Source organism: Heliconius melpomene, chromosome 19 (genome assembly GCF_056956725.1).
Source record: "Heliconius melpomene rosina isolate 202511_hmr_F chromosome 19, ASM5695672v1, whole genome shotgun sequence".
Lineage (NCBI taxonomy): Eukaryota > Metazoa > Arthropoda > Insecta > Lepidoptera > Nymphalidae > Heliconius > Heliconius melpomene.
Window position 1 is genome coordinate 13365960 of NC_140407.1, and position 13783 is coordinate 13379742.

At 31.0% G+C, this 13783-nt stretch overlaps 2 protein-coding genes across 2 annotated transcripts; one reads left to right on the plus strand and one right to left on the minus strand.

The window, feature by feature from the left end:
• The first annotated feature begins 225 nt into the window (after positions 1-225).
• LOC146528896 (uncharacterized) lies at positions 226-2439 on the plus strand. Its single transcript, XM_085202564.1, has 3 exons — positions 226-1243; positions 1330-1461; positions 1715-2439. The coding sequence occupies exons 1-3, from the start codon at positions 1052-1054 to the stop codon at positions 1841-1843; spliced, it is 453 nt and encodes a 150-aa protein (XP_085058690.1). The 5' UTR covers positions 226-1051; the 3' UTR covers positions 1844-2439.
• A 922-nt stretch (positions 2440-3361) lies between these two features.
• LOC146528897 (leukocyte elastase inhibitor-like) lies at positions 3362-13783 on the minus strand. Its single transcript, XM_085202560.1, has 9 exons — positions 13631-13783; positions 12722-12815; positions 12426-12553; positions 7708-7785; positions 7011-7233; positions 6665-6805; positions 5110-5192; positions 4584-5021; positions 3362-4185 (listed from the first exon to the last, which is right to left on the minus strand). The coding sequence occupies exons 1-9, from the start codon at positions 13638-13640 to the stop codon at positions 4034-4036; spliced, it is 1347 nt and encodes a 448-aa protein (XP_085058686.1). The 5' UTR covers positions 13641-13783; the 3' UTR covers positions 3362-4033.

The window sequence follows — 13783 nt, forward strand, 5'->3', positions numbered from 1 at the left end:
TTATGTTAATAAATTATATCTCCAAATTAAATCAAAATTTTATTACCGTTTTATTTAAAACGTTAATTAATGCATGCAAGAAAGTAAAAAATAAAAATTGATAAATAATAAAGCAAATAATCAAAGCAGTAATTACAATTAATTATATTCTTGTTTGAACAATATAGTGTAAGCTCGATTGTACCTTTAAAGATGTGTGGGTGCGAATTTCCTGTAAGGACATAGCGCTCACACTGACGCAAATGGCAAACTATGGCAAAGGGATACCGCACTCTCATTTTTTGTACCTCAAAATTTATTGAAATAATTTACCCAATATTATTTTCTTTTATATAATCTTTAAGAAGTTTAAATATTGCCAGATATTTCTTTATTCATATTGCATAGTTTATAAGCTTGTATTATGCACACTGAATGTTTATGTTGTACATAAGTGTGTATATAGTATATACACGTATACGTAAATATCATGTGCCATTAGTTATATAAGCAGAAGCTTAGAATTGATTAATTATTTATTGACTCAAAAATGTTATTATACTTTTCGGGCTAGTCTTGATTTTATTCTCGACAACAATGTATGGAACAGCTGATTATTTTGCGATATTTAGATATCCTCATAAAATTTTCGTTTTGTATAATTTACTACAACATAAACATGATCAGATATTTTAATTATCGTATAGGTAAATGTAATTTGCTAAGCGTGAAGTAAAACAACATAACAGGGTAACACTGATCGAACGTTCTCTGCGCATACGTATACTGCGCAATTTGCCGCGCGTGCTTCCCATTATCAATAACATATTTGCCAGACTATACCATTATTTAGTGTTTTACTTTTCTTCTTAAAAATAGTAATGTCAAATTCTAATGTCAAGTGTCAAAGGGCAACTAGAAATAAAGAAGAAAATAATAAACCTGTTTAAGTTTGTTGTGTGTACAATAAAGATATATGCAGCGTAATACATAGTAATATTAGTAATTAATAGTAGTATTAGTTAGATAATTAACTTAAGTAATTATATTTTAAACCTTTATTTTTACAAATATGGTTTGTGATGGTCCGGATCCCCCAGACGATTCGCCTCAGAACTTGATACCGCCCCCCAGGCACGATTTAATTGCTAATGGTAACCACGAAGACAGCGATGAGGAAAATAACGAATATTTTGGATATGAACCTTTACCACAAGGGCCTGAATCTGTACTTTCAGACCATGACAGTGGCGATGAAGCAGAGGTATGTATGAACTTACTCGTTATGTTGTTATTATTTTACAATAGCTAACTCATTTAATCATGTTTAATTTTAAATCCTAAAAACAGAATAATGATGCATTAAGGCCACCTCAAAATGTTCCTGCAATAGAACCAATGGAAAATGTTATATCGAGAGAAGTCTGGAGTGCACCAAGATCAGATGATCCTATCCAAATGGATAATGAAAGAGCAGCACAGGTATCTTATGCTACTTTTTTATCTCATGTTATACTTATACCTAAAACAATTTTATTGCTTTTCAATTTGTTTTAATAATAATATTATAATAATAATATTTACTTATTTATTTTAAAAAAAATTTAATGCAAAATAAAAACAGTTTAAGACGATAATAACTACAGTAGTCAGTACATAAGTACAGTTTTTGTCTTTATTTTGAATGTTGTATAACTAAAATATGTTATTTCTATAAACTGTCATATAATTTTAGGTTATGTCTCTGATGGCCAATTTTGCTCTTCCCCAAGATTCTATTCCAGATTGGGCACAAAGTATATCAGAAGACCAATGGAAGCAAACTCTTAATGATAGGATAGAAAAAATACGAAGTAGTAAATAAAACAATTATATTTTTAAAAAGAAATCCTATCTAAAGTATTTTTAAGGTGCAATCGGGCATTTATGAGTGAATTTTTAAAAAGTTTGTTTAGTGTTTATAACTTTTGGAAAACATTTGAGATTTTTAAATATATATATTATGAACTTATCGGACCGCTAACTTATGGTACAAAAAATAATAACAACAAGTATGTCAGATTCTTTGTCTTTTTGCCTATGTCTTTACTTATTTAGTTTTTTTAATTAGTATACTTTCATCTTCTACAGTCAATATAAGCTATTTGTATCAAATGATTACAAAATCAAATCATATATGCTGTAGGATAACAATAAAGGGAATTTTAAAAGTAATAGCAAATTATTAATGATTCAAGATTACCCTATTTGGCTAAATCTAAAGGATTGCAAAAACAATGTAGTTGTAGGTTCATTCCCTAATAGGGTAAACCCTATTGTACCATACGGACTTGTGTGGCATAGAGTATGAAGTTAAAAAAATATACTTTAACAGTTATTATAATAAATATTAAAATGTACAACTTCTCAGTCTCATATGGGATATAGGTGTAATAATCATAAATAAAGATATTATTAAGATATTCGTTTTTTATTTGCAAATATGAAATTTGTAGGAAACAATTTTATTAAAACTTACATTGTGTCTTACAAATGTAAGAGCTAAACTAACAGACATGTGTTTTACTAATTTCTTATTAAAATTATAAACCATAAATATTTTAAATTTATATTTTTTATTAGTATCTACAGTAAAAGTAATTTATTTAGAATTAGATGCCTATTCTAAATAATTTATTGTAGAAACATAATTTTTTGTATTCTTTTCTTGCTGTAATCTATTTATATAAAAAAGGACTTGTCCTCACTGACTGAGGTAAGACGCACGCACAGGCGTAACCGCTGTGCGTAGAAACCTGAAATTTGGACAAAAGTTTACTTTCGTAATCTGGACATCCACTAAGAACGAATTTTGAAAAATTTTAACCCTAAAGGGGTGAAATAGGGGTTCAAAGTTTGTATGGAAAAAAATTTAAATCGGCACCGATTTTTATAAAATTTGAAATTTAGATTTTTAAAAATATTTAATTGAATACGTATTTCATCGTTTTCTAGAATTCTGTCCCTAAGGGTGCAAATAAGTGTGATGGATTGTTATTCATAAATTTTGAAATTTGGACAGATGTTTACTTTCGTAATCTGAAAAATTATAACTCTAAAGGGATGAAATAGGGGTTGCAAGTTTGTATGGAAAAATTTTCAAATCGGCACCGATTTTTATAAAATTTGAAATTCAGACTCTTAAAAATATTTAATTGAACACGTGTTTCATGGTTTATTAGAATTCATCCTTAAGGGTGCCAAATAAGCACGCGAAGCTGGGCGCGTCCGCTAGTATTGAATAATTATTTAAAGTCAAGTGTACTTCACAATGTAAAATATTATCATTCATTTCTATATCCATTCATTGCTTATTAAGGATTTCTAAACATTTAAAAAGATATTCTAGTTTTATAATTATATATTTTATTTTAACTTATAACCACAGACACACGATCTGAAACTTTTTTTCGACTTCTTAACAGATCACTTGTATTTTTACATCTGCTACTTTAAAGTAGGCTAGATATAAAGAATTATTTCTAGGTAGGTAAATTTTACTTTCGCCCCATGTGTCGTTTGAGTTAATAATTAACAGTTCTGTTATATCATCAAGAACAGCATTGTAACCACGAAAGTTTATACTTCTTTTAATGCGTGGTAATATACATTTTTTTTCTTTCTGACTGCCTCGCTAGGAATACAAGGTGAAGGAAGCGAAGTTATGTTTTATATAAATTTTTGCATACTTGTGCAGTATTAATGTCACCTTTACCATTTCATATCAGTCACTTTTAGTAAATTGAACACAAAAATAATATATTCAGAAATTAATATATGACGCTATCAGTACAAAAAGCAATATTGAGCAGTTTAGACCAAGCAAGAGAAACGCCTCCATACATTTGCACAAAATATGAACACCTACTAATTATTGCCTTTTTGTGAACAATTTAATGTATTTAGATGGTGTAGCCCAGCTAGTCAGCCATATTCGATTTATCGATTGTTAAATAAAAAAAAAAAAATATGTATAAATAATAAAAGATATAAAAATCTTCTACAGAAGAGAGTATTATTCTCTTGGATCATAAATTACAGCACTAAAAGTAACCAGTTTAGTCTTTTCATTCCTTATAAATGTATAAAATGGTGAATTGGCGTAGAAAGCGTTTGCCGATCTTGCTAAAATACCGCTCGTGGCTGCCACTGCTTCTGTGCCGTATTCTGTGAATAGATAATTACTTTTTACAAAAAGTAGTAGTAGTAAACAGATAATTATTTTATATATTCTGAACTGTAGTAGCAGAATAATCAGAGGGACATAATGTTAAGAAATGCCGCTCTCTTAGTCTTTAAATTAATAGAATAATGAAACTATGGTGATTATTGATCTCTAGAAAAAAACTATACTATAACTATAATAAAGTATTTTTTTCTGTAATTTGCAAATTTTTGATGGAATATATGAAGTGCTACATTTAAAAAAAATCTCGCACACAGCAGGGTAGGCAGAGGGCAGAGCCACAACCAGTCGGTTTTACAGTCACGCCTGGCTTCATAAAATGCTACATAAAAAATTTTTTTTTTCATTACAAGTTCCCTAATATATTTTTTTTACATACCATCTATTTTTATGCGAACATCATGTATAACAGAGTCTATATGTATACGAGGATTGGGTAGGCTGTCAATTATATGTCTTAAATTACTTTTTTCCACTTCATCACCATTTGCGAACCTCGTTAAAATTTTAGTTTCGTTTTTGCTATCGGCGTTTTCATCATCCAACATAAGAGCGAAATTAGCTTGACTGGGATTAAACATACTCTCAATACCCAAAGCTTTTAAAGGACCTTCTAAATTGGCATTAAATTTTATATCCATTTTTGGGAATCGTATTACACACTTTTGAACTCTCAATTGATCTATTAAAGTGTCGATTTTTTTGTAATCTAAAGAGCTCATCATATCTGCTAATGTTAACTCTGCAGGCTTCAACGGCTTGATAGCATATAGAATGGTTTCACTGTCATTATAAGGCAACGCAATCATTTGTATATCTGTAAATAACATGAAAGGATCTTTTATATACAAGATACAAAATATATACCTATAATTTGTTTTTTAAATTATTAATCTCTAACTTACTATTTTCCAACGTATATTCGAAGTCTCCTAAATTTAACATAAGTTCAGTAGTAATTTCATCATTAAATCTTTTAAAAGGCATCCTAGAAAAAAAAGTAGGTATTTATCATTTCCAGTATATTTAAAATTTTTGTATGATATGTGTATCTAATTCATATACCTTACATAATATGAACTGCTTGTAGGTTTCATATTAAGTTATAAATTATACCTCTAGATACGAGCATTATATAATATCTACATTGAAAGCCAAATATATAATTTTGTTAGAACTTAGACTATTCAATTTATTTCGTTTAAAACTGCGGGTTTGATAGCGGCCCGGTGTAGCAAAAACCAATCATCCATTTAAATTTACGTGATTGGTAAATTTCTGTTTTATGCGGGTATTTTATATGTATGTAACATATTTATCACCATAGTTACCTTAATTAGTACGTAAATATATGGTAGCCATATATACTTATTCTTTTATATTTTGTTTGAAGTTTGAAGTCAAATATTTCAAATAAATAAAGTCACCTAAGAACAGCATATTGCGTATACTATTATATATTTCATAATCAACGAAATTATTTTAGTTTCAGAACAATCATCTTTCAAACATCATAAAAACAAACAAAAATCGCACTTAGGTCGACCAGTGTTAGACGACATATCTACAGGGTAAAATGACATACTTAGTATGTGGCATAAAAACGCTATCATTATTTGTCGAGCATAGTTCACAAATAAATAGTTTCTTCTTTGCTGGGGGGCTTTAAAACAGTATTAAGGCCAGATTCATGTGCTTGTGCTTAAATGTTGCAAATTTTATGAGGTTGGATTCCGTTATCAGTCACTTCCTTTTCCAAAAGGGAAATAAGCTTCGTCACTTGCGGCTATTGAATGCCCTTGCTCTAGCAACCTTATCCATGTCTTCTTGTGACCAATATATATTCGTTTGTAATTGCCAGGCATTTTGTAGGTAAAGCAAAAAAATACATCGATTCTATTTATAAGGGTAAGATAGTATGCCATCTTATACTCACGTTTTGTATGTCATCTTACCCAGTAGATATATGAATTTAATTTTAACTGTTGTGACAAAAGGTTATAGGTTAGGATGCGCTTTTAGCGTTAGTTGTGTCATATAATAATCCTATTTTACATTTATAATTAGTTCAAATAGAAAATCTTTGTCTTACATGTCTTTTCACTATCAAGCAAAAGCGAAAGAAAAATTTGTTGCAATTGAAAATAACGAAAACATGAATTACTTGCCCGTCTGCATTCACTTTCAGCCATACTGAATTTAAGCACTAGCTGCATCTACAGACACTCTCTAAAACGTCACAAGATCGCACTTAGCGCTAATAGTTTTATCAATATCGGTAGTGTGTCATCTTATCATAGTATGCCATCTTGAGCACAATTCCCCTACGTAACTACTAATTTGTGAGTCTAGTATCTTTCAGCATAAAAAAACAATGCAAAGGTATATAATCTCTTATCTTCAATTTCCTAAACTAATAAACTTATGGACTATAAGAACTTTACACATTTTTTAACTTACATCATTGTATATTCTGGTAAAAATGGCGTTTTCCACTGGCCACTAAAATATAAGGCACTCAATAATGCCGCTTTAGTGTCTCCTGGTAATGGATCCTTTAGGAAATCTGGTATTTTACCATTTGTGTTATTGCTCACCCACCTGAAAAGTGTAAAAAAATAAATGATAACTAAGTATACTATACTGATTTTATAACGCTGATTTATTTGGTTGAGATGGGCAAAAGGACTACGGACTATATATAATCCGGTGAAATAGTTTCATTTAAAATGTTTAATTATCTACTTAGTTGAATATTCAATAGTTTTTAACATGCCAGGAAAATGTTAATTGAGAACTAACTCACTGGTTAATGAAGGTCTGTGTGGTGGCTCTGTCAGTGAAGTCCACAGTTTGGGCTTCACCTCCATATACTTTTTGTACGTAGGACTTGTACAAATCTCGTAATTTAGACTTTGAGTCGAGGAAAATAGCATCAGCATACATAGTCTTGCTCATTGACGTGTTTGTGTTTAATTTCTTTAGTAATCCTCCAAAAGTTTCGTGGTTTAGACGATTTATTTGAATGTCTGGAAATAACGAAATATTTAAATATATATATATTACGTCATTTACCTATATCAAATATACGCAGATTGATAAAAATATAATTTTGTTGATTCGTCACATTACGATACAGGTAATAACATGGTTGTTTCCTTTTTGAATAGAAGCATAGTTTCTCGTTAAATCTTAGAAATTATATATCTATTTAATATACATTTATTTATGAAGAATATAGATCAGCTTCATGCTGTATCCCGCACACCTCAAAGTAGGCAGACACTCTGTTCCCCATTTTCTGCCGAATTCGGGAAACTCAAGTTGCGGACCTCAACGACGTGCTTGGTCTCGACACTAGAGCAAAGAAATTGAAATATTTCATTCCTTCGAGTGGGAATCGAACCCACAACCAGTCGCGTTTACAGCCCCTGCACCGCCACTGGCCTCTATTGAAGAAAACTCATACCGATAAAATTAAAACAGGGCCCGAATAAACTTACCTTCAGAAAATCCTAATGCTCTAGCTATTTCGTCATAAGTTTTCCCGACACTACCAAGTAACGCCATAGCTAAAATTCCTGCAACATATTTTTTTATATATATCATAGATAGGTAAGCTTGCTTTTTTCGCATCCCATATGTAGCAAGGTAGGTAGAGGAGCCCAGTGTTAAAATATCCCGCTTTCCACTTTCCACCGTATTCTAGAGACATTGCGTATTGAGTGGCAGAACTCGACGCCGCGCTGAGCCTCGATACCAGAAGAAATTAAAATACGAAATATTAATTAATTTGATTTCCACGAGTGGGAATCGAACCCCCAACCCATTTCGCATTTACAGTCAAACGCTTGTGCCCTTCCGCTATGGCTGGCCTCAAATAATAATGACATAAACTAATCTATTATACATATTATAATATTCAAAAAGAACATCGAGTTGCATTATTATTCATTTGCAAACCTAGGCAATTAAGTATTACCTAATACTAAGTATAGTTGACAAAATTAAGTTTGCAAGCGTATGCACTCATTTTGTATGAAATCAATTCATTTGTGAATACCTAGAAAATTCCTTTCTTTGACATTCCTTTATTTGAAAAAAACCATACTTGTAGGCTCACGGGAAGTAGATAACCCCTATAGTTTATGAATACGAAATATGGCAGGTGTAATTGTTTCTATATTCCAAGGGACTAAGTATTGTGGATATCTCATTATAATTTCAACTTCAGATACTACCTCATGATCTTGAAATAAATGATCTTAATAGAGGGACAACAAAGTGATCCTATAATAAGGATTCTATTTTATTTTTTTGAAGTACTGAACCCTGACAATGTGTTTATATTGTTCTGGTGTTCGTGTTGTCTTATGTTTATATTTAAATTTTTATAGGTTTTCACGGACGGTGTTACAAAATATTCTGCCGACTGTGAGGTTTCCATTTTACGTAAAACTGGACCTACGTACCTATCTCCGAGTTTATTATTAAGCATACAATAAAAATCGTTCGATACACTGTTTTTCTATGAATAGCGTGTTAACGGCGCTATGTCATTAGTATCTACAGAATAAAAAACAGAAAATGGAAATCGCAATCATCACGACATTAGTGAACAATTGAATTATACCTATTATTTAATGCATAATATGTGACTATGGGTAGGTCATTCATCAATTTACCATGTAGGTACAGTCTTATTATAGACGAACGTAGATGGTGTATTAGATATGTCGTCAACAATTTGCATGCTTTTTTTATTTTATTTTATCTGCAAAACTCTTTGTGAGTTTGACTGCAGGATCTCGAGTCTCTTTACTTATGATTTAAATGAATATTAGATTAAAATTAAATTAAGAAGTATTATCTGTCAACTGTTCAATTAACAGTTGACAAAAAATACTCCCTAAGTTTAATTTTAAACCTCCTTAAGTCTGGCTCGCGGCGTATGTCCTCAGACAAATCATTAAGCACATAAGGTACACGTTTTCTTAAGGTTCTGTCACCATAATAGTTGTGCACCCTCGAATTTGCCTGCGGACATAGACCGCGTGCCATACTCATTATCGATTAATTTTGGCGATCTACAGTATCCATCTTACTCTTACAAAGCCAAAAGTATAGGCTAGAAGCGGCATAACCCAACCGTTAAAAGCAGAGACCTTGTCGCCAGACAAAAGGCTGCCCGCTGCCAAGCACTTTTTTCAGACGAACAGAGGAATGCTCTTTCACCGATTGCGTTATGCTCTGCTCAGCACCAGTTAGTGAACCAAAGTCCTGAAGGAAACAAAATCTGAAGTCTAGATATTATCAGATCTTATCACACTCCCCTGCACTACATACATGCTAACACATTTATACAATGTTATTGTTATAAGTATATTACAACCATAAAAGTTCAGGAAATCCAAATATAATCCTATTCACTATACTATACTACTACTACAATAAAGGTAGACTATTGAAATACTATGAGACAAGGGTAGCCATGTTTTTTTTTTCACAAAGTTGTAATGTCAATGTAACTTCAAAGTCTTCACGTTAAACAGGTTTTGCGTGTGCAGTATGCTACATATTTAACACTTTTTACCTTAAAACATGTTTTGTAACGTTATAATAATATGATAATAGCACTTACGTAGAATATTTACTTATTAATAATCAGAAAAACTAGTTAGAAATAGTATTATTTAAAGAAAAATAATGTATATCGATCGACCTACTTACAGTGTGGTGATCATTAAAATAGTACCAGATTTTTTTTTAAATACTTAAACTTCATTAAAATTATTAGAAAAAAAAAAACTTCATGCTGTATCTCGCACACAGCAGGGTTGACAGGAAGAACATACTGTTAAGACACTCCGTTCCCCACATTCCTATGCCCTTTCTACGTTCCATGAATTACTTACCTATTAGAATCAATAAAAAATATCAAATAAAAAACTTGTATGAATTCATCTACACCGGACATTGCATTATTTTCACTCTCGTCTGTTGTTTTTAAAAGCTTTTATTTAACTTGCAATGTATGTATGTGGGTTCGGGTGAAATCTTGGAACTCAATTTTGAAGTAGATTTTTGAAGATATCAAACGATTGAGCTGAAATTTTGTATACACATTTAGTTTGGATGACAATGCACGATAAAATATGTGACGTCATTCTTAATCTAATATGGCGGACCATACAAGATGGCAAAATAGTTATTTTTATTTGAATTAATAATTAATCGTTTCGTTATATTATGAAGAATAGTGTTGAGTCTAAGATTTAATTTCAAAATTTTCTTTTTTAAGATTTCGTTGTCCCAAAAGGAAAAAAACCCTTATAGGATCAGTTTGTAGTTCATCTGTCCGTTTGTCATGATCTAGAGATCATGTGGAGGTATTAAGCTGAAATTAATATCAAATATTTGGATTTACGGTTTCTTGGAGCGTGAAAAACCAAGCTTTCAAAAACGTGACCTGACGTATCTTTGGTATATTAGGTCTGCGGTATGCCGGTCTTCAAAATCAAATATAGACTGGATCCTAGCTATGGAACAAAAACAGTTTCATTCAAATCAATCCAGTAGTTCAGGAGTTATGTGGACAATCAAATATTTGTAATAATATTTTTTCTATTCAAATCATATATTTTTATAATATTTTTTCGTAAAAATATTTAAGGTTTCTCTTATTCTTTTACCGCTTTATTATAGTAAAGATAGATAATAAAGAAGTAGACGAATGTCCTAACAATATGTCAAGGCATTCTTTTGTCCCGTTGAGGTTTTCCCTATGACGCTACTTATGTGAGGAAAATATAACTTAATATAACCATTTTAGTACTATGACTGCTATAAAGTAAAAAGGAATATTAGACTATATAACTGTAGACATAAAAATTTGCATACAAACTATTTTTTTTCATTGTTAATTTTTTTTTTTTCATTTTTTTTTAATACAGTTAGTTTGTAACGTATTCAAAAGAAATGTATAAGAAATGTATTTAGTAAATAAAATAATTATTACATGTATAATAAACCTTTAAGCATTGAAATATATTTTTGAATAGCGCCATAAACGTTGCTATAGAAACGCATAAGTACGCCAACAAATTCTCTAATCGATCTAATTCCAATTTCATGTATCGTATTATGTTGGTATGCTTGTCGAAGCAAATCTTATATTATAGACTAAAGAGAAACGCAAACTATTATGAAACATAAATAGAACTAATAACTTGTCGTTATATAATTTGCTCGGCAGATACTCGAAAATAAACCAATAATATATTAATAATAATTCACTAAATCCAACGCTCGTTTCAGTTTTTTTATCTTTTTTTAAATTTTAGCCAGCCAGCCATTATAATATCCCGCTGTATGTTTTCACACACTTCCACAGGTTGGCTAGAAGAAATATGTTTTAGAAATAAGCCCCCCTAACCTTGGTTAACCTCATTTCTGTAACTTTTTATTTCTAGTACAATAAAGAATGTAGTATTTTGGCATACTGACACGAGTAAGCAGTGAGAGAGTAGCAGCAAATCTAGTTAAGTTGAGAGCACTCACATTTTAAGTAAGCGGTAAGTCGATGCAGGGATTGATTCACTTATCGACTTTCTTACTTCTAAAGGAAAAATATTTTCTGGAGCCAAAACTTTACTTTTGAACAGATACTATGTTCGTGTAAAAGTTTTTAATTTTTCAGGACTGCACAAATAGTGGGCACAATATTATTTTAGGGTGGGCACAGACCACTCATCTCATGAACTCCTGCGCTTATGAAAAACAAAAAGGAATTGTAATAAACAAAAACTACTTCAACAATAATTACGGGTATAACTAAGAAATTTCTTAACTACAGCTATAAGAGAAGGTATAAATTCATTCACCTCAAACCGGATGACCTAAATCCACAAAAATCTTTTGTTAAGATACAGCTTTCTTTTGCTGCATCGGTACGTTTATGTAGTACTAGACTAGCGACCTGCTCGTGGGTTCGCCCGCGACTCTACTAGAGACTCAAACGCAGCTTCGCTCGCTTATTCATTTTTAGATTATAACCAAATATAATATTTAAAAAAAAATATATAAAAAGTGTTCTACGTTTCTAATGCCTCTAATAATGTGTACAATGTTTCATGATACTCAGTTGAGTAGTTTTGGCGTGAAAACGTAACAAACAAACTTATACTCAAATTAATAATATATGAATATAATGTATGCTTACCATTAATGCCTGTGGGTGAAAGAACAATATTTTTTCCAACATTCTCATTCATCATTTTTGTTATGATATTATAACCGAAACTGTTCATAGCACTTGCCAATTCATTTTCCCGTGATACTTTCGATATCCTAAAAACGCATAAATTGTTTTAAAATATACTACTAAAATCAAAATATTATATCAAAAAATTAAAGACACTTCTAAGAAAATGTCTATCTAGAGCTCTACGTTATGATATTTGCAAATCGCACTATTAAACATTGAACTTAGTTGTGAAGAATAAATAAAATATTTACTCAATTTCGTCTTCAGTATATGCAGGCTGAATTGTGTTGTAAAAAAGCAGCAAACTGATAAATACTATTACAGTCTTCGCTTCCATTTTCAAAGCTGAAATTATAAATGTACCTATAATATAATATAGCTCCACGCTGTATCCCACAGGTAGCAGGATAGGCAGAAGGAAACTAGGAACCTTATGTTAAGGCATTCCGTTGCGCTTGCGCGCACTTTTAGCCAAATTCTCGAGGCACTGCATGCTGAATGGCGTAAAACAACGCCGCGCTTTACTCCGTTACAAGAAAAGCGAGGAAATGAAAATATTAAATATTTCATTCCCCTAGTGGGAATTGAACCCAAAACCGTCGGATGAAAGTCGTATTATGGCTTTACCGCCACGACGACTTCAAAAAATAACAAAAAAATAGAGGATATAAGTCATTAGTTTTCACAAATTGTAAACATGTAGGTATACCTTTGCTATAAACAATTTTAATAAAGTTAACAAGCGATTAATAAAAAATTGTTGTGTAAAATTAAGTATATTACTAACTGTATGAAATAATTAGAAAAAGATATATATTAAATTTAACTTAACGTGTTAAGTTTAGTCTTATACAATATAACTGACGAGACAATGGAGACAATTAAAAAAATCTAATGATATACATGTTATCGTTGCACTTCTAATTCATCCACTTCAGAATATCTTTTTAATTGAGGAAGAGGAAGAAAAACATTGTTTATTATAAAAAAATATTAAATATCTTTATCTGACCCCATTGTCATGAAAATATGTAAAACTTTGATTAATAAGTACGTGATTGTAGTACATAATTCGAAACTATGCAAATAATATAACATATTTAACATAAATGAAACAAAAAAACTGAAAATACAAATGATGAATAGGATTTTCGCGTTACCTTTCAACATTTTTATCTCATCACAAAATTTCACTTGGATCGGAGTTATGCACGCTGCAATAGTAATTTATACTGACACTACCGACGCGACTGACCACTTCGACAGCTTATGAAGCAACTAAGCTAACCTTGACCAGTGACTGCAAAAATACA